At 39.0% G+C, this 18,925-nt stretch overlaps 1 protein-coding gene across 2 annotated transcripts in view; it reads right to left on the bottom strand.

The window, feature by feature from the left end:
* The window catches only part of FER1L6 (fer-1 like family member 6), a 74,194-nt gene that overhangs the window by 7,028 nt on the left and 48,241 nt on the right, over positions 1 to 18,925 (bottom strand). For both annotated transcript variants that reach the window (XM_015856288.2, XM_015856287.2), the window contains exons 23-36: positions 16,653 to 16,763; positions 15,617 to 15,778; positions 14,107 to 14,290; positions 13,712 to 13,893; positions 12,656 to 12,778; positions 12,511 to 12,550; positions 10,253 to 10,368; positions 9,227 to 9,358; positions 8,092 to 8,217; positions 7,010 to 7,137; positions 5,036 to 5,206; positions 4,104 to 4,264; positions 2,226 to 2,368; positions 1,586 to 1,674 (exon numbers count right to left, since the gene is read on the bottom strand). In XM_015856288.2, the coding sequence (XP_015711774.1) occupies positions 1,586 to 1,674; positions 2,226 to 2,368; positions 4,104 to 4,264; positions 5,036 to 5,206; positions 7,010 to 7,137; positions 8,092 to 8,217; positions 9,227 to 9,358; positions 10,253 to 10,368; positions 12,511 to 12,550; positions 12,656 to 12,778; positions 13,712 to 13,893; positions 14,107 to 14,290; positions 15,617 to 15,778; positions 16,653 to 16,763 (1,868 nt within the window). The remainder of the gene's footprint in view (positions 1 to 1,585; positions 1,675 to 2,225; positions 2,369 to 4,103; positions 4,265 to 5,035; positions 5,207 to 7,009; positions 7,138 to 8,091; positions 8,218 to 9,226; positions 9,359 to 10,252; positions 10,369 to 12,510; positions 12,551 to 12,655; positions 12,779 to 13,711; positions 13,894 to 14,106; positions 14,291 to 15,616; positions 15,779 to 16,652; positions 16,764 to 18,925) is intronic.

Raw genomic sequence — 18,925 nt, 5'->3', positions numbered from 1 at the left:
TCAGTGAACTTAATGGGAAAAAGTGCTGTTCAGACATATTTTCACTTAAGTAAGCCCAATCATCATCTTCATAAGCAACAGCAAAAAGAAATCTTTCCCATCCTTTCCATTCCCTATATGCAATCATTTCTGGCAGCCATACAAAGCTCTAAAAGTTTGAACTGAAATTCAAATACTGCAGGTGAAATAAAAAAAAAACCAACAAACCGTGCTCAGAAATTTGAGTATGCTTATCTTCATGGGCTGTAGAATAATAATAATAAAAGTCTGTTTGTTTGGGAACACCAACAGATGATTTTTCTTTATTATGTTTTGCTGCCTTGGAAATGAACTCAGTCTCAGATGAGAAACTTTGCAGAGTCACTGTCCCTGGTGGTGTTCAAGAACCATGGAGATGTGGCACTGAGGGACATGGTTCACTGAGCATGGTAGGGATGGGTTGATGGTTGGACTAGATGAGATCTTAGAGATCTTTTCCAACCTTAATAATTGTATGATTCTGTGCTTCTGTGGTCACTAATGTGGAATATTTTCACAAATGGTTGAGGGCCTGTGGAGCCTTTGCTGCAGCAAAAAGACAGATCTAGGCAAAAGGTATAACTCATGTTTGCATGATAACTTTTTTTCTAACAGTTAACGGCTTAACAGTATTTTCCTACAGCTCTCATACACTACAGAAAAGGCAGCAGCAGTCTGCTTTCATATGTATTATTTGTTTAAAATCTCTTTATCCTTGGAAAAAACCTCTTGTTAAGGAGAATTACAGAAAGTTCTGGTCTGAAGAAACTAATTGTTACAGATATTCTCATTTTGGTCAAATATTAGCTTTTATAAAAAGAAAGGAAGGAAAATAAGTAAGTCTTTATTAAATTGCTCCTTGTTCAAACATAAATGAAGCATGAGTAGTATTTGCAGCTGCTTCAGACAGAAAATTCCCAAGGAAGGCTTTGCTATATTTGTATAGAATAAAAGTGACATAGGGTGACCTGAGAACTCTGCTGGTCATTTTTTTATTTTCCACTTACAAGCATTAAACAAGCTTGAAGAGCTATGTGTAATACTGAACATTAAGCAGTAGAGTCCATCTGAAATTTGAGAAACTGTTGTTCCATTTCTCTCTGCTGCAGCTTTATGCATTTCTTGATCATCTCTTTGAACCGAGTACTGAAAATCCAATAGGTACAGCACTGCGTCACATTAACGATGTCACTCGGTTGCTGAGCACATTACATAACTAGAGGAAGTGCTGAAAACAGAATTACTTCTTTCAGCTTTACAAATGGAAGATAATAACAGAATTACAGCCTCCAGGCACCTGAAATTTCTATATGGAGGAGGGATGCTTTTCTAGAAGCGGCGTGGTAGCCTTGGATGTAAAAATCACCAGCAATTCTTTCACTTGTTTAATTAAAGAGACAAAATTAAGTATACTTCTTTGACTTCAGTTATGTGAATCAACAAAAACCTTTTTCAGGACCACAGAAATATGTTATGTTAGTTCTTTTACTAGTACTTTCCAGACACTTAAGACTCAGTCTCTGAAGACTTATGGCACCATATTTAGAAGAAAGCATAGACTAATTACCCTTTGGGTTTTCTTGGTGAAATGTCCACTGGGGGTCCTGGCAGAGGCATGTGTTTTGGAAACATGTCAACCCACATCTGTAAACGACCCTTGAAAAAAACAAAAACATTTCTCTATTTATTAAGGCTTTTGAAGGTTTTTAGTGTAGTTCTGTCTTATAAAACCACTGCTCCCTCCCTGGGTACCAACCAGTTCATTACTCTGTAACAGTCTCATCCATAAGCTACCTACACAATGTATTTTTTCATACACATATTCTAGCCACCTCTCAGTAGGTTGGTGTAAGTACATTGGTAGCTTCAAGGTAAAATCCAAAATACAAAAATAGTACATAATGAAAATTAAAAAAGAAGCAAATCCCAAACACAAACAGTGCTTGTGTTAGATTAACAAACTAAAGCTAAATTTAAAGTAAGTAAGTTCTACAATTATACCTTGTGTGGCTACTGCAAATTTAGGTAACTCACTGTGTACAGATGTGTAACAATTTTTAGGTTGATGCTTACGAATTCTCATCTATGGTACAACACCTGAATGCTGTCTCTGCAAGTTTGCAGATAAATCTGAAGTCACAGTACCTCAAGGAAAGGAAAACTTCTCCTGGGTCTACCACCACCCCACCATCCCTGAGCTGCTCTACCTGTTCCATGCCTGGTTTATCCTTATGGTAGAGAGGCCGAGTCTCAATATGCTCTGGGACCAGTTTGTATCCGACTTCAGGGATTTCTTCCCAAGAACGTAAAACCTTTAAGGAAAGATGTTCATACGATTCAACTGGCTCCTCTACAGGAAAGGTAAAACAAAAAGAACAACCAGAGCCAAATTAGCATGCCAAACCCCTGTGTAATATGTTCCATTAAATATTAAAGATAGTCATTAAAAATCTGATTAAATTAAAAGGAAGATTTTATTTACCTCAGTAAAGGAGAGTCTTAAAGAACATTTAATTCTCATAAATGAGTGTACTCACTGTGGTAAATAGAGCAGTAGAACTTAGGCAACAGTTTTTCTATCCATACAGCAAATAATTTCACCAGAAATTTATACCTATAACTTTGGTTTGCATTTTGATGGCAACAGCAAAGATTCCCCTGAAGAACCAAATCACACTTCAAGGAAAGAGCAGCAATGTGAGGGCTGAAGGCCATGGGCAAGGACTCATCTTCTAAGCAGCTCAGCTTTGCCAGCCTCCTCAGCCTGGAGGAGGGTAATTCAAAGAAGGAACAGTCTTAATAGTGCAGGTGAGGTAGTTATTGAAAAGGAGAGGAAGCCTTCTGAGCCCTTGAGCCTCTCTTTTCTCCCTTTTTGGGTGAGTTCCACTGGAGATTTAAAGCAGGATGTCTCGCTTTCCCAACAGTGCTGCTATTTCAGAGTTGCTGGTAGGTTACAAATGATTTGATGTGAACTGAAACAGTACTGAACCCTTTCTAACAGCACAGAAAGGAAGGATACCTCTCTGGTTCTGAGTCTTGATTCCCTTTATTGAAGGAGCATGTATATAAGATGTGATATGTTTCATCTAATTTTATTCAGCTAAAGGCAAGGTTTTTAGCATCTGCTACTCAATCAGGGCTCAGTCAGCTATTGAGACAGATTATTCCTTGATAACCCTTTCTGTCTGTCATTGGCACCTTTCTAAAGACTGTTCTCGCATCTTCTGAAGATGCTGTTTGTTCTTACTGGCTACAAGCAGCCCTAGACTACCTTGGAGTAGATGTCTAACTTACATACTTCTTCTAGAGAAAATTAAATTACTCTTTCTCTTACTATTTAAATCTGGATGTAAGTCCATCAAGTATTGCTTTCTCCACCTGCAAAGTAGAAATGTTATTGCTTCCCCTTTTCAGTACTTCTCTAAATCTCAAATTCTGACCTTTTTTAGTTTTATAAACCCAAATGATGAACAACAGAAGGACTCAGCTGGAAATAAGGACCCAGATGGCCCTGTCAGAACAGCAGTTCAGTTAAAGAGTGTATAAAAAACTGTGTGCTGTAAACTATTTCTTTACAGTATCATGAAAAAATTGTGTGCAAAAGCTTTTCAGGAGATGGACTTCACCATCTGGTTCTGTATTTCCTTTCTTTTAGTTTTCATCATTTTGTTTTTCACTGATTGTTCTGAATCTCATTTTACTGAATCAGATTTGATCTAGATCAGGGAGTCACATTTGCTCATTTACCAGTGAGGAAAACAAGCAGCATTATTGGAAACTCTCTCAGGCCAACAAACTGAAAATGGACCAACACTTCTCTGACAGCGCTGCATGAACAGCATTCCACTGGAGGAGTGAGCTATTTTTTCTGATGCCAGAAGGAATTTGCTCTAAAATGAATACACAAAGAAGTGAGGAGTACATTCTCGACCATCTTCAAGACTACCTCCTTTGGTTCCACCTTGTTTCCATCCTCACTTCTCTTTTCCTAACTCTAAGGTTAGTACATAGAATACATAGCACAAGAAGGTCCCAGCTATAGCTATTACTGTAATTAGTCAAAGAATGATGAACTACTTTGTTACCATTCTCATCTTCAGTGAAGACTGTCTGTCCCTTGAAGACTTTTGTTCCTACTTGTATCTCCCCTGGCCGCATGAAAGGCCCATTTATTCTGTTGTCCTTACACAGCTTAGTGAGGATCTCACTTGGCTTGGTTGCATCTCGCCATGCGTTGTACCCTTCTCTGCAAGGAGAGAACAGAACAGAGAGAAATGGCTGAGATTTTCCCTCATCAAAATGGGCAGCCAAGAGAAGAAAAGGGCTAGAAATTCTCCCCTGTTCTACCTGAAGGATTCAAATCTACATATTCTATCTCCAGGATAACATTTAAAGAAGCTGCATTCTGTTGCTCCCTTGTGCAAAAGAGGAAGCTGAGATTGTCTGGGACCTGGAACAAGGACATAAGGAAATACTTCATACTAGTGCTATCAAGGGCTTGGGTTTTGGTCCACGTTACTGGATCTCTTTTTTATGTTTTCTACCTTCTGTAGATAAAATAGGGAAACCATCATAGAACAAGAACCCCAAATCCTCATCTCTTAGGCAAATGCCCCACCCCAGGGCAACGGGGTTCTTTTAGTTTGGTATTGTCCATACTGATGAATTTCTGTGCACAACAACCTTGAGAGTCCAGCCATGTGATTGGGATCAGGAGCTCAGTGTCACTGTTTTGTGAGTCGTTTCCACTACAGTGGCCCTATATGCCTGTCCAATTTATCAAGCAGGTATGCTATACAGAAGCTGTTTATTATCTAAAGCACTCAGTGAACAAACAGTGTTGTAGGTTGACAGATACCCAGAGCTACTGCTATGCTCAGTGGTGAAATTTAATTAAAATACCTCCTGTGACATGTGTCCTGGAGAAGTTTTAATTTTTGGTCACATCTGGAATTTCTCCTTCAAAACATTCATTCACCACATGCTGCTCTCTGTGGCTGTCTGAAGAGTTACTTACATTTCATATTGACTTTGTAACCCACAGGTAGCTCTATGCCTGCTGTAGAAACGATTTTCCAAATCAATTTTAGTTTCTCCAATCAAATCATCAGTTCCCACAAAGTCATGGTCATAGATCAGAACTGTAAGCAGGGAATCCTTGGGAAACGTAGCCTGGATTTCAAATGACCTATGGCAAAATTTGGGAAGAACATGAAGTCAAATCAGTTTTGGTACCTGAAAAAGTAACTTAATGAATATAATGTGAATAATGTGTGGGTAGTTTGCTCAGCTTGCAAATTTTCTCTTCTAGTATACAATTGTTTTTTTGTTTGTTTGTTTTGCTTGTATTTTTTGTTTTAATGAAACATCTGCATATACTGGAAGCATACAGTGCAAAATAGTTCTTTTCTTCTACTCCCCCACCACTTCCTGTGCTGTTCTAAAACTGTTCTCGCCTATGGTAGACAGAACAATGGCACGTAGTGGAACTGTTGCAAAGATTTTTCCTTAATCTATCGTAGGTGAACACGTAGAAATTATGAGGCTAAAGAAATTGCATATGTGAGAGTTTCTATGCACTTTTCAGAATCTTCAGAAGGCTCTTAAAGAGCACATGAGTGTTTTTTATTTCAGATCTGCTGGATTAAATATGGAATACTGATATTGATTTGGGGGCAGCCATCAAAATGATCAGGTAAAAGCTTACAACAATTAAAAACAAGGAAAAAAAAATAAAAACGAGAAGTCTCTTTTTATTGAGTGCAAATTTTAGGGGTTAAGAACAATTGTCATGAGATATTTTGGGAAGCTGGGAGTATACTTAAGAGGGGTTTGATAAATTGGTGGAAGACAGGATATCCTCATCAGCACATCACTGGTTCCAGATTCCTCTGAAAAAAAACTGACTGCTGTCTCCTGAAGGACAAATTTTCTCCTCCTTCTCAAAGTGATCAAAGTCTAATCTGTAGCAACAGCAGAGCAATTTTGGAAGGGAAGTTTAGGAAAGCTCTGGGGTTGCTGCGTGATTGGTGGTGCCATGCTGATCATAGCTGTTAACGATGGTGAAAGTTGATTACCATGACTGATACTACTGCTGTGGAACACTTGCTGGGCAGTCACTCCACTATTGCTTTTCATAGCGGCAGCAAGTATTGTTCAAGTGAATTTGCCAGTTCTTATCCAAACCAAATACAGCAGTGATTTCCCTTCTATCCATATGCATCTATAATCTTCATGGTTTAGTGCAATAAAGGCTCAGTTGCTACTTCTACTAAAGAAGAGCTTCAGTCACAGAAACTGAGATGGTGTACTATGGGGGGATCACTCTTGTCTTCTTTCCCTTTTTATTTCAAGTCTCTGCTGTTGTAGACAGGACTCTAGTGCACCTAATGAGCTCTCAGTACAATGGAGTACACTTTCTCTGTCTGAATGTTCTTCTAGATCACCTCCATCCCAACTCAAAACATTTTAATTCACTTTAAAACAAGAAAGCTTACTTTCTTTTAATAAAATGATGGCTATTGGAATTAACATTAAATAAGTATAACACCTTGATAATACCAATTTGATGTTTTCTGAGAGTCTGAACCCCCATTCAGAAGACTGGGGCATGTTAAAACTAGTCCTTTAAAGATGACATTTATTTAGCATTCTGTTCAGTCTGAGATGGAAACACACTTTTCTGTGTATATTTATTTCCCACTAAACTTTGTATTAATTTACTGAGACAAGATTATTTGTTGCTTCACTTCCTCTCGTGCATTTCAAGAAACCTTTCACAGATTGCATTTCATGATGAATTGATTGTTATGAAAATGAAATAATTTGTAATTATACAGGGTGACATTAATTTTCAACATTTTAATCAGTAGAATTATAAAACATCTGAACAGGCCAACATCAGCATACAACAAACACTTTGCAATGCTAACAGCAAGACAAGGGACAAAAAAGAAGTTTCCAATGAAAACGAAAAGAAGCCTTCACTGACCTTCCAAACACTGGGTTCAGCTGCTTGGGAATGTAGTTTTCTCGGTCTTTAATTTCTGTGTTGCCTAGTCTCAGAACAATATAGGGATCCGACTTGCCATCTGGATCAGCTGGGCTGAGGTTAAATGCCTGTTAGGAAGAAAGACTACATCATCAGGAAGCTTGTCTAAATGTATGGTCACAGTGCAACTCTGTGGGTTCCCTGCCTGGTTCCCACGTGCTCTGGGATTTAGGAGCCTTACTTGAATAATAAAAAAAATTGGCATTTAGCATTGCAAGTTGTTTGGAAAAGACAATTTGGACGAAAGGATTTCCAAAGATGGAGCAGATGGAAGTATCATCCAACCACTGCTAAGACGGGTAAAGAAATGGGCAGGAGAGTCAGTGCTGAGGAAGAAGCTGGCTGCAATAGTGCAAGAAAGGTTTCCACAAAAGAATGGATGAGATCCTTGGGCAATGCAATACAAGTGCTCTTTATATCAAGGAAATATTGCAATCACTTCCTACTCTTAAGTTTTGTCATTGTCTTGTATGGCATTCTTTCCTTCCTTGGTCACCTGCAGTTCTTAAATACAAACTCCTTCTGTTTCATTTCTCACTCTGCACTCCCTTATTATCCAGTCCTCTATATTTTTACCTCTTTCTCTGTCCCATACTTCTTCCATAATATCTTTCACTCTGACTACACCCAACACACAGATACTACAAAATGTTCTTTTTCCACTCACTGAGAAGGCTGTACTTACATTTGTGTGATTTTGACACAACTCTACTGACTGAGACTTACCAAATTCACATAATGTGCCTAGAAGAGGTTGTCCATTATGTTATTTTTACCCCTACCCATTTCAGCTGTAACAAGTAAAGTGATTCTTCTGTCTTGTGATTCATCATGATGAATGTGGAAAGTTTCCTGTAATGAACACTCCTTTCTGCAGCATGAAACATTGTCCGAAATAACAATAAAAAACTACCACATGGATGAGGACTTTCAGAAGCTTCAGTGCAAAACACTGGAGCTAAACCAAGTTGAAAAGCAGCATCCCAGTTATTTCTGGGTTAAAAGAGCAGTTATCTACTTACTGCCACAATATACACCCTGATAAGGACATTGACGGAGTGGTTTGGTGGTATCCCTTGCAGGATGTGGGGCTGCCCTCCGTCCAGCAAGCTGCCATCCTCAGGACTGGGGTATATGCAGAAAGAGCCCTGGTAATACAGGTAATGCACTGTCCTTATTTATCCTCAAAATAAGTGCAATGCAGAAAGAAACCTTCATGTGCAAGCAAAACATCATTCATGCATCACATACACGCACACAACATGTCTTGTGGAACCACTCCAAGGCAACACAGGATTAAGTGTGCTGAACATCATCTATTAGAACACTTTTCCTCAATAACATGGTGCACATCTTATCTAGATGACTGCAGGAAATACATGCATGCTCTGAGTTCTCTATTTTACTATTTAAAGACCTCCAGATGCTCTAAATCTGCTTTTCTTAACATTAATACTCTATATACAACATTTTGATCTTGCCTACATATTTGCAAAATGATAATTTCAGTGAGTTAGTTTCACAGCAGTGTGACTGGAACCCAGCTTGCCATATGTTTTTGAAGCCACGTTACAACTCCCATAGATCAATATTAACTTGTGCTGCTAAGTAGCTCACACAGCCTGAAAGCAACTGGTAAATCATCTGAATAGAAACTGGCATTGCTAACTAACAAAGGTATCAGTGAGTTTAATCAATCCCTCAAGTGATTACAAGTACAAAGTGTTTGAAATGCTACTTATGTTATTCAGGCTTTGAACTGCATTTTCACATTGCCTAATGGTGCTCTGGATCAGACCGTGCAATTGTTTTCACATGGAGCTTATAAAAGGGCCTCCAGTTAAACTATTTGAAATGACATATAAGGAGAAGTGACTGACAGTGTAGTAACGAAAGTTGCCTAAGTGGAATCCAAACAACATAATATGTGATTTAAAACATTTTATAATCCCTTGTTTCAAACCAATAGCGAACACTTGGTCCTGGATGTTACTTTCATCTATTGGAAGAGGAAAAATATGACTATGGATCTAATAGAAGAGATGATTCTATTTACAACAGACTGCAACTACTCCTTTCTTCAATTTCTGATACACCCAAAATATGCGTGAAAACATACGGTCTCTAAATTATTACACACTTAACACGAGAGCTCACCTTAAATTTTCCTATTATTCTGTCTTCAGAGTCAGCATGAACTTCGTCATTAGATTTTCCTCTTAAGAGCTGGAAAGTTTTCACCCAATCCTCAAAGTTATTAAATTCACTCTCCAAGTCTCCTTCATAAATCTTTGAAAATAGGATAATGCTTATTTTTTTTGTGGTGCAGTGAATATATTTATAGCAACTTTTTTATTACCGGATGATTTAAAATCCATTTTGACTCAAACTATGGATTGCAATAACACCGCGGTTTTGCAAAACTCCTTGAGGGAAAAAAAGTTAATTCCCAACTTAAAACAGGAACAGCATTGTCCTCAATCAAAGTCTTTCCTAAGGACTGAAAACAGCACATTAATGCAATGGGTAGAAGTGACTCTTGAAGAGCCATGATAAACGTTTAATAAGAACTGACGTAGGGGAAAAACAGTGTGGATGCACTGCCTATTCTCTGCAGTGTGCCTTTGATGTACTGATACTTTTTAACTGTTGTTAAGTATCACATGAAAGCAAAGTAGACAACAATGAAGCGCTGTGGGGACAGAGCTTTAAGACAGGTACCAAGATCAAATTGTTTAAAAAAAACCATTCTTTTCCTCCTATACTCTCTGTCTGTAGTTTATGAAGCATTATTCAGTGTGAAAGGGGTTAGCTTAACTATCTCCTAAAATATGGAAACAGCAGTTTCAAGTTTCCCTTTATTCAGCTAGAATATAATCCAACCTCTCCCAGCCTTTTCATATCTCCTCATCTCTTAGTGACTTATATCTTTTTCTTTGAATTCCTTCTATCCTTACCCAACCAACACAAGCTGGATATTACCACCCCAGCAGGGAAGGTGCACTGGCAGTTGCAGTAATATTTTCTACATTCTTTTTAAAGTCATTCTTAATAGGTTGTAATACACTATTATTGTATGTGTTGTATGAATTTCAAAGTGTCTGAAATAAATTTGTTTAGCTAAATTCTGTCCCTGGGGTTAAGCTTCGGACAGACCAAATAACAGTCTTATTTCTTTCTCACCTGCAGCGTTGCTAAGTTTGGAGTCGTTTCTTGCTGTTTCTTTTTGAATGTCTTATCCTTCTTTTTGTTTGGCTCCTCTTCTACATTCAGCACAGTGTAGTCTGAAGTTTGCTTACCTGCAGAGATTTCATGACATCATGTGGATTTCTGGTCAGTAACGTACATCAGGTTCTTCAGACAAGAACACAAAATACATTTTGAAGATTTCACTTCTCCATTCATCCTTCTACTATGAAGCACAAGGTCCTCTTTTTTCCCCATGCTGTGGATAGAGAGGTGGCAGTTCATCCTGTCTGTGGCTGACTTTCTTCATGATTAGCTTGGTGGACAAAGAATGATGATGTCCCACACATCTCCTTCCCTGCTGGCCACCTCACAGAACACTGTTGCTATTTTTTCTCACTTCTTGCAGATCTTAACATCTTCCATATAACATTCAAAGCATATTTAAAACTGGAAGCTGCTATTTAGACTGACTAGTACTTCAAATATCAAAAGATCCAAGCCTTTCTCTGTTCAAAGGTATCCTAAAATAGAGTGTATCTCACCTTGGGAAAGCCCAGATGTAGGAAAAATGGGAAGAGGTATCTGCCTAACCATGAGCCAGACTCCAAACAATGAAAGTGGACTTACCAACAAAAAGAGGATGAGCCCCCCAAAATGGCACTGAGATCAGATCTTGGGCTGAAGTCTGGACTTTGAGTTCACTTCTCTTTCAAGGTGAAAATGGTTCATGCGTGTCTGATACCACTACTACTCAACATTTAGAACTACACATATATGTACATATTGCATCAGTGCCATCCTATGTGTATAATGCTTATTATCATAGATTAACAAGAACTACCAGAAGAGAATTTACAAGGTCTTGAATCATCAGACAAAAGACAACATGCAACAACTTCCTTGACAGCAGACAGGTGCTTATGAACTTATCAAACAGAAGTATCATAAGTGAAAACTATGTCTTTGTAGAATGTTTTCTATCTAAATATTCCCTCCCTGTGGACAAGAGAGTTCCACCTGGAAAGTGATCCCTTCCTCATCTCCTAGCAGCAGTGAAATACTGTCAGCTGCAATTTTGAGCGCAATAACATCAGACATTCAGGCTGTGTCGTCAATTCACAGCAATTTCATCATCTTCTTTATAAAAAAAAAACAAATCACCTCAGTTACTGGCAAAGTGCAGTCAGCCATACCACGCAAAGTTGCTGGAGTTTAACTTTGAACAACAGCTCTGTGCAAACTGTGAGCATTTCTTTTCCTTCTCAGTCTGTTCAAGAAGTCACCTTTGTTAAAAATAATGACTAAGAGCTGTGCTTGACTATGGGGGAACCTGTCAAGCCATAGACTGTTGGGTTTGATATATTTGTATACATATGTACACACAGATATGTACACATCTTGAGTACTGTGTTAAGTTTTGGGCCCCTCACTACAGGAAGGACTTTGAGGCCCTGAAGTGTGTTCAGAGAAGGGCAGCGAAGCTGTGAAAGGTCTGGAGCACAAATCTTCTGGGGAGCAGCTGAGGGAACTGGGATTGTTCACTCATAGAAAAGGAGGCTCAGGGGAGACTTTATTGCTGTCTGCAACTGCCTGGAAAGAGGTTTTGGTGCGGTGGGGGTCAGCCTCATCTTGCAGGTAACAGTGATAGGATGAGAGGGAATGGCCTCAAGTTGAGCCAGCAGAGATTCAGGTTGGGCATTAGAAGAAACTTCTCAGAAAGAGTTGTTCCATCACTGGAAGGGGCTGCCCAGGGAGGTGGCGGAGTCACCATTCTTGGAAGTGTTCAAGAAATGTGTAGATGTAGTACTAAGGAACATGGTATAGTGGGGAAATATTGGTGGTAAGTGGACTGCTGTGCAAAATAATTTCCCCCTGAACATAATTAACAGCTAAAATTTAACAGCCATTAAAGTTACAAATACGATCATGGATTCTATCAGCATTATCTGTTCCTCTGTTATTGATCCTTAATTGGGTTCAAAATTGAGAGAAGCTCCTTTTCTGAACCTTACAAATGCAGTATAAGATTAGGATAATATTCATTTTCTATCACTGGAATGACAGAAAACTCATGTTTAACCCAACACTACCTGTGAAGTTTCAACCTACTCACTATTTGATCATCTGTAGAGGAAAGAATCCCCTATACCAGCAGAATTCTGTTATCAGACATTAATGGTTAGCAGTAAAGCAACAGAGAAGAAAAGTTCTAGAAATACAAAATAATAGAAAAATGCAAATAATTTACTTACAGTCTTCAGCTTTCCCCTCACTGGGAAAAATTTCTTTCATCTTTTCAAGGAAGAAGAAAAGACAATGGACAAACTCCTCAGTATGAGCATAATATCAGGTTCATTTAGTTTTACGTTATGAGTTAGGGCTTACTGGGTGACTCACTTTTTGCATTTTGAGCATGGATGCATAGTATTTTGACCACCAGTCAATAACATTCTCAGCTGATTCATCTGCAATTGTTCTTTTTTTCCTCTTTGTTGACCGTCGCAAGGATTTTTTCCGATCCTGCCAAAGAATACGCAATTAAACTCTAGAACAGATTCAAATAAATCCCCTTAGACACAACATTGAGAACAAACAGATGTATGTGGGAAAAAAACCAAAGAGATACATAAAATACAGTATGAATTAGCGCCTCTGTCTTTTATTCCAAGACACTTCATGATGATCATTGTATTAATAAAGCAATCCCTATGTTACCTACTTATGATGCTAAAACATGGAATATTTGAGACACTGCTAAAGAATCAATCCATACAGCAGGTAAATTTACACAGTGATAAGTAGTAATATTTTAAGAGATGTAAACATGCAGGTACATATGCTATGTTCCTAAATATTCTAATAACTCTTCATTGCCTTTTGAAGATCAGTTCAGCTGAATTCTTCATTAAAAACAAACAAGCCAAAAGCTAAAACCATGCAGCAAATCTTACTGTCCACACACTGTCAACAGCTTCATACTTCAATTGTACAGTGTTTTGAAAACAGACTTTCCTCTCCATTTTTATACAGCATCTAACACAGCGTGACTTTCATCCATCCATGCTTACACACCATGGACACAGAAACAGTTGTTCATATTAAAAATTTTCTAATTGACCAGAAGCAAAAAGCCTACTATAATGGTATTGCTTGTCCATGGGATGAGCACAAAAGGGAAGAAAGATAGTATTCATTAATGGAATTAATTAAATTACATGGAGTCAAAGCAGCATTGCTAACCAGTTGTATTAAGGTCCGGTGAGAAGGGTGGGTGTTAGCATCAGAACCCAGAAACTGCAGCAAGTTGTTATATGGAAAATACCATTCTACAGCTACAACATCTAAGGATCTGGCTAATCCTGAGTTCAAACAAGAGATTACCATTTTATAAGGAAGGGCTGAAGTCTACAAGATTGCAGCAGACAGTTTGCTGGCAGCCACAGTGATACTCACCTTCTGTTTTCTGTCTTTCTCTGGTTCAGAGATGGAGTGCTCCGGTTCAGCAGCAGGAGGTGTTGTGGGACCTGGTTCTACCTCTATCACCGTACATTTACCCTGCTGCACCTCAGCGTAGATGTGATCAGCTAAACAAGGTTCCTGGGATAAGTCAGGAGGCTGGGATGACTCAGGTGAAGCTGAAATTAAAACTCTGTAACTTAGGTAACATTCTGCTAGAAATGCTGTCAGCACATATGATGATGAACGAATCATTAAGGGTTTGACTCTATGCTTAACTCAATAAAACAAACTTAAGCATGTACCTCGTGTGAAGCCTCTAAGCAGCTGCCTCACTATTTTCACAAAACACTGCTTAGTCTTTCTATTTAGGATATGGCTTGTCCATTTACCTTTCTCTGTTTCTGCATTGTCAGGTCTGTTCGGTGTGGCCTGAAGATCTAACTGTGGCTTAAATAGGAATTGCTTAAGGCAGTTGATGGTGTGTGTTCCAACAAGAGTACTCCTCCCAAAAGCTCTCCAGTCGACTACGCAGATGCTTAGTGGTGGATGCAAGAGTTCATTTTCTGGCAGTTCCTAGTGGAGAAGAACAGACAGCAGTATGAGACATGCTCAACAATATAGCTCACTTGTCATGTATTTGTCATGCACCTCAATGAGGTTGTCACTTTTCCTTCCCTTCTCCTCCACATCTATTTACACACTCAAAGACAAAATGCATAAAGCACAAGCAACATAGTTCTGGCCACAAGTTTCTGCAAGGTCTGATGCAAAGTTCCAGAGAGATGATGTCCCTGGAGGTGTTCAAGAAAAGGGTAGATGCAGGACTGAGGGACATGGCTTAGTGGGCATGATGGTGCTGGACTGATGATTGGACTAGATGATCTTAGTTTTTTTTCCTGATCTTAATGATTCTATGATTCAATGAAATCCTTGTCCTTATGAATACAGAGCAAACCATATGAACTTTCTTACGTAGCTCAGTTGCATGCTGTTATAAACAAGCATACCTTGTTAGGATAAACTAGGAGAATCAGGAATGTTCAAAGGGAATGAACATAGTACTGGATTGTGAGTCTTAATGCCACCACTGCTCTGCCCAAGGCTTTTAAACCTACTTGTCTTAGTCTGCCCAATTATGAGATGGAAACACTCAGTGGCTGCATGTTTTACAGAATGAGTTACAAAAGGGAAAACAGCTCTTCGGGACGTGTGATGTACAATTGAAGGTAATAACACTGCACTAATTGTACTTCAATATCCAAGTTAGTGTTTTGATATTCTTCTGACATAAATAAACTTTCACCTTTGTTTATGCTGCCAAGTAGAGCAAATTGGACACATGTTAACCTTTGCCTAGTGAAACTACTAGCTCTTATAATGCAGGAAATAGGCAATAATTAAATCACCAGTACATAAAAACAAAGGTTATAATGTGAAAAGGTCCAGAGTTCATGAGAAATGACCAGTCCTCTGAATAGCCCACTAACACTCTAGGGCAATTAAATGAATTGAAAGAAATTAAATATAAAATAAAAAAACAATCAAACAAAAACAACCAGAGCTGTACCCTGAAAAAGGGGAGATAAGGAGGAAGAAAGCACAAAAAGCAGCCCTGTTAACTGGCAACAAGATCCAATCTATCAGTAAAAACCTGGTTGCAAAGTACTTCTTTGCCTACTTGAGACATCACAAATTATATCTCTTTCTTTCAGCACACATTTGCAGCTGAAATCTTTTAAATAAAACATCTTCAAGTTATTGCCTTTTTCCATGAGAACTGACATGCCTTTGTATTTACACAGGAGACAGAGGAAATAATTTGACAGGAAAAGAGGGAAATCGGTAATTAACGCCTTAACACAGAAAGTGGATAGTCCAGAAGCAGCATCCTGTACGCACCACTTCAAACCAGTCTGCAAGGACACTGAAATTGGGATTTTTCTTGTAGCTCTGGATGACAGAGGATTTCACTCCTCTCCCGGCACACTCAATGAAAACCTGGGGGCGATCGACGGAGAGAAGCTGGACTTTCTTCAGTTCTCGAACACCCCAGAACAGGACCTGTGGTGGGCAGAGGGGTTATCAGTCTGAACAGCAGTCCTGGTTTGCTTGAGGACTCTGAGCTCTTGGAGAAGAAAAAATTCTAATTATGAACTGAGGTGGTTAACAGAGGTTTGCCAGCTGAGCTGGCCATTGTGTCTGCAGTACATGGCATGAAATCTCCAAGAAGCTTCTTTCAAAGAACTATGTTCCTGATCTGGAAGACCAGGTCTGTGAATGAGGGGCCTGCAGGAAAAGTGGGACTATACAGGGCACGCAGGAGGAACCTGACAGATAGGGCTGAGCAATGAGGGATAGTTTCATTACAGTTGACAAGGGAGGCCACTGAAAAGATTATCGGGACCAAAAAGAACCACAAGGGACTTTGCAGACAGATTGAACACCAGCAGGACTGGAGATATGTGTAAGTCTCACTGGGCCCATTAAAGCTATTTCAATGAGAGAGGCTGAGGACCAGTGAGATCCTACTCTACTGGCAGTGGTTCCCAGTTAAAATGCAGTGTCTTTGTGGCCATTTCTGCTACTGTATGATATAGATCACAAGATCATGACAAAAATAGTTATCTTCATCTGGTGTTGTCATTTCCTTGCTAGATACCCTTCACAATTCATATTCTACTAAATGCATGGTTCAGTCACAAGACTGTTCTGGTGGCAAACTATCCAGATCTGGATGTAATTTCCCTGATTTTAAGCTGCAGCCATTTATGAACAATCAAAAGACAATACTTGGTTGAAATGTGGGACCCAAAGTTATGTCATTCCTACAGATTAGAATTTTAAATTCATAATCACAGGTTATTAAAACTTTACAGTTCAGTAACAGGATAAAAGACGCTGAGATTTGTAAATGGAGATATTCTAAGTGGCTCACCTCTACTCTGTACTTGCTTAAAACAGGTCTAATGTTGGCTGGAACTGGGTAGATCTGGTTAACATCTGGTGGATCCACGGGGGGAAGTCTATCTGGATCAGAGTCAGGAATCTGAAAAATTCAGCAGTCATCTATTATGCCAGTTCTTGGAAGAATAAAAACAGTAACAGACGTATCTGTTATTAGTATGTCGAACAAATCAATCTGATGCAGTTTTGCACAACACATTGCAAAGCAGACAGGTTGTGATGAAAAAGCAGTGTGACTTGGATTGCTATTTGTCCTGCTGTGATGCTAAAACACTTGACAGGGAGTGTGTTCAGTAGATTGGGGTTATGCACCTTGCTGGAAATAGTAGTCTCTGCTGTCATAGCAGGATGTAGTCTGCCCTAAAGACATGCATCTATCAAAGCATGGTAATTCTATTTATTAAAATGAAAATTACGGTAATTCAATTATATATATATATATTTATTTTTTTTTTGCATTAAACTGCCTAGAAGACTTTCACAGGAAAAGTATACATCTGATTCTAGCTAAAAAAGGCTGGTGAACACACAGTACACATGAGCTAAGCTGTACATACATTTGCCAGCCAGAGATAATGCTAATGCTCTTCAGCCACATTACACTCAAGTGTAATATAACTGCACCACAGCATGCTGTCAGCTTTTTAGAACTTGCAAACTACATATGGCTTCTGAGATAAACACACTCTCTGCAGAGCTTCATCACTCCCAGGCTAACTTGTCACTGGTGAAAGGTGAAGCATCTGAGAAATAGTTCTCAAAGGCCCCGTAAATTTGAAGTCTTCTGCTTGTTTTAACTAGGCCATCTGCCTGTACAGCTACATACTGTTGTGTGAGAGTTTAATTTGCCTAAGGGAGAAAGTATTTGTTCCCTAGAACCTAGTAGGTGAAGGAGGTGATGGGCAGAAAGCATGTCTTGTAGTATAAGAACAGGTTGCCCAGTGAGCACTAGAACAGGTTGTCCAGTGAGGTTGTGGATGCCCCCTCCCTGGAAGCATTCAAGGCCAGGCTGGATGGGGCTTTGAGCAACCTGGCCTAGAGGGAGGTGTTTCTGCCTGTAGCAGGGGATTGGAACTAGATGATCTTTGAGATAGTTTTCAACCCAGAAAATTCTATGATTCTATGATTCAGTTCCACCTGCAGAACAATAACATAACAGCAGTAATTCACATGAACATGCTTATGGCTATGGCTATGGATTCTTACTCTTAACTGTAAGAATCTGAAGCAAATCACTGAGTAGATTTAATGCAGCTTAATAACCTAGGCCTTGTTAATTTTCATTAAACTAGAAAATGCTTAGCTATTTGTGAAGCTATGAGAAAGGACTAACTTCCAAAGATGCAACTTAGGATTGGAAGACTAGAGACATGAGAGAATCAGAAAATCAGAGAATGGCTTGGGTTGGAAGGGACCTCGAAGATCATTTAGTTCCAACCCCCTTGCTGCAGACAGTGTTGCCAGCCAGTAGATCAAGAACCAGATCAGAGATCTCACTTTAAAGAGCAAAATTTCCTCATAAGGAGTTTTATTAAATTCATTAAACCATCCCATGCATCTGAGAACTGCAAAACCTGCCTACATCATGACATTTGATGAAGTAAAACCAGCATCACACCAAGAATCCTTGGATCTTCCTTTATTCTATTGAAATACTGGAGTTAAATGAACAACTCTCCACTGTCTTGCAAGGTTTTGAAGTTTTCCGAGATCTAACAACTCTAGTAGAGTTTGGAGCACTTCTGTATTACGTAGTGAAAATCCATTAACTTCAGGGGAATTCAGTTAGTAGAACTCAAAGAGAACTTTGCTTTATGGCTAATATTTTTTAAATGACAAGATGTTACATCACAAGAACCAAGTTAGCCTTCTAGCGTAACAACTTTCATTTTGAGTGTTCACTTTCCATGCTCCACTCTTTCAACTGAATCACAGTACCACAAATCAGTTATGGAGTGTGATATGTCACGAGAAAGATTCTGGGCTTGGAAGATGAGAATGAATTGGTGATTAGAGATATTCATTTCCATCCTCAGACAGAGCATGATCAGATACTGGAAGGAGCCACTGGCACAACAGCTCTGGAAGTGCTTTGAAACCTGGCAGATGTTTATATGTACTCTTTCCTGAAAATTTCTTTAATTGCTGATACCTGCCATGTGAGATGCTTGAGAAAGCTGTCACAGTAAAGAATAATATCAGGACTACAATGTCTTCGCTTACAATTCTTCTCTGCTCTCTGGA

This window comes from Coturnix japonica, chromosome 2 (genome assembly GCF_001577835.2).
Source record: "Coturnix japonica isolate 7356 chromosome 2, Coturnix japonica 2.1, whole genome shotgun sequence".
In the NCBI taxonomy this organism is placed as follows: domain Eukaryota; kingdom Metazoa; phylum Chordata; class Aves; order Galliformes; family Phasianidae; genus Coturnix; species Coturnix japonica.
This window is presented reverse-complemented; position numbering and strand designations above follow the sequence as displayed.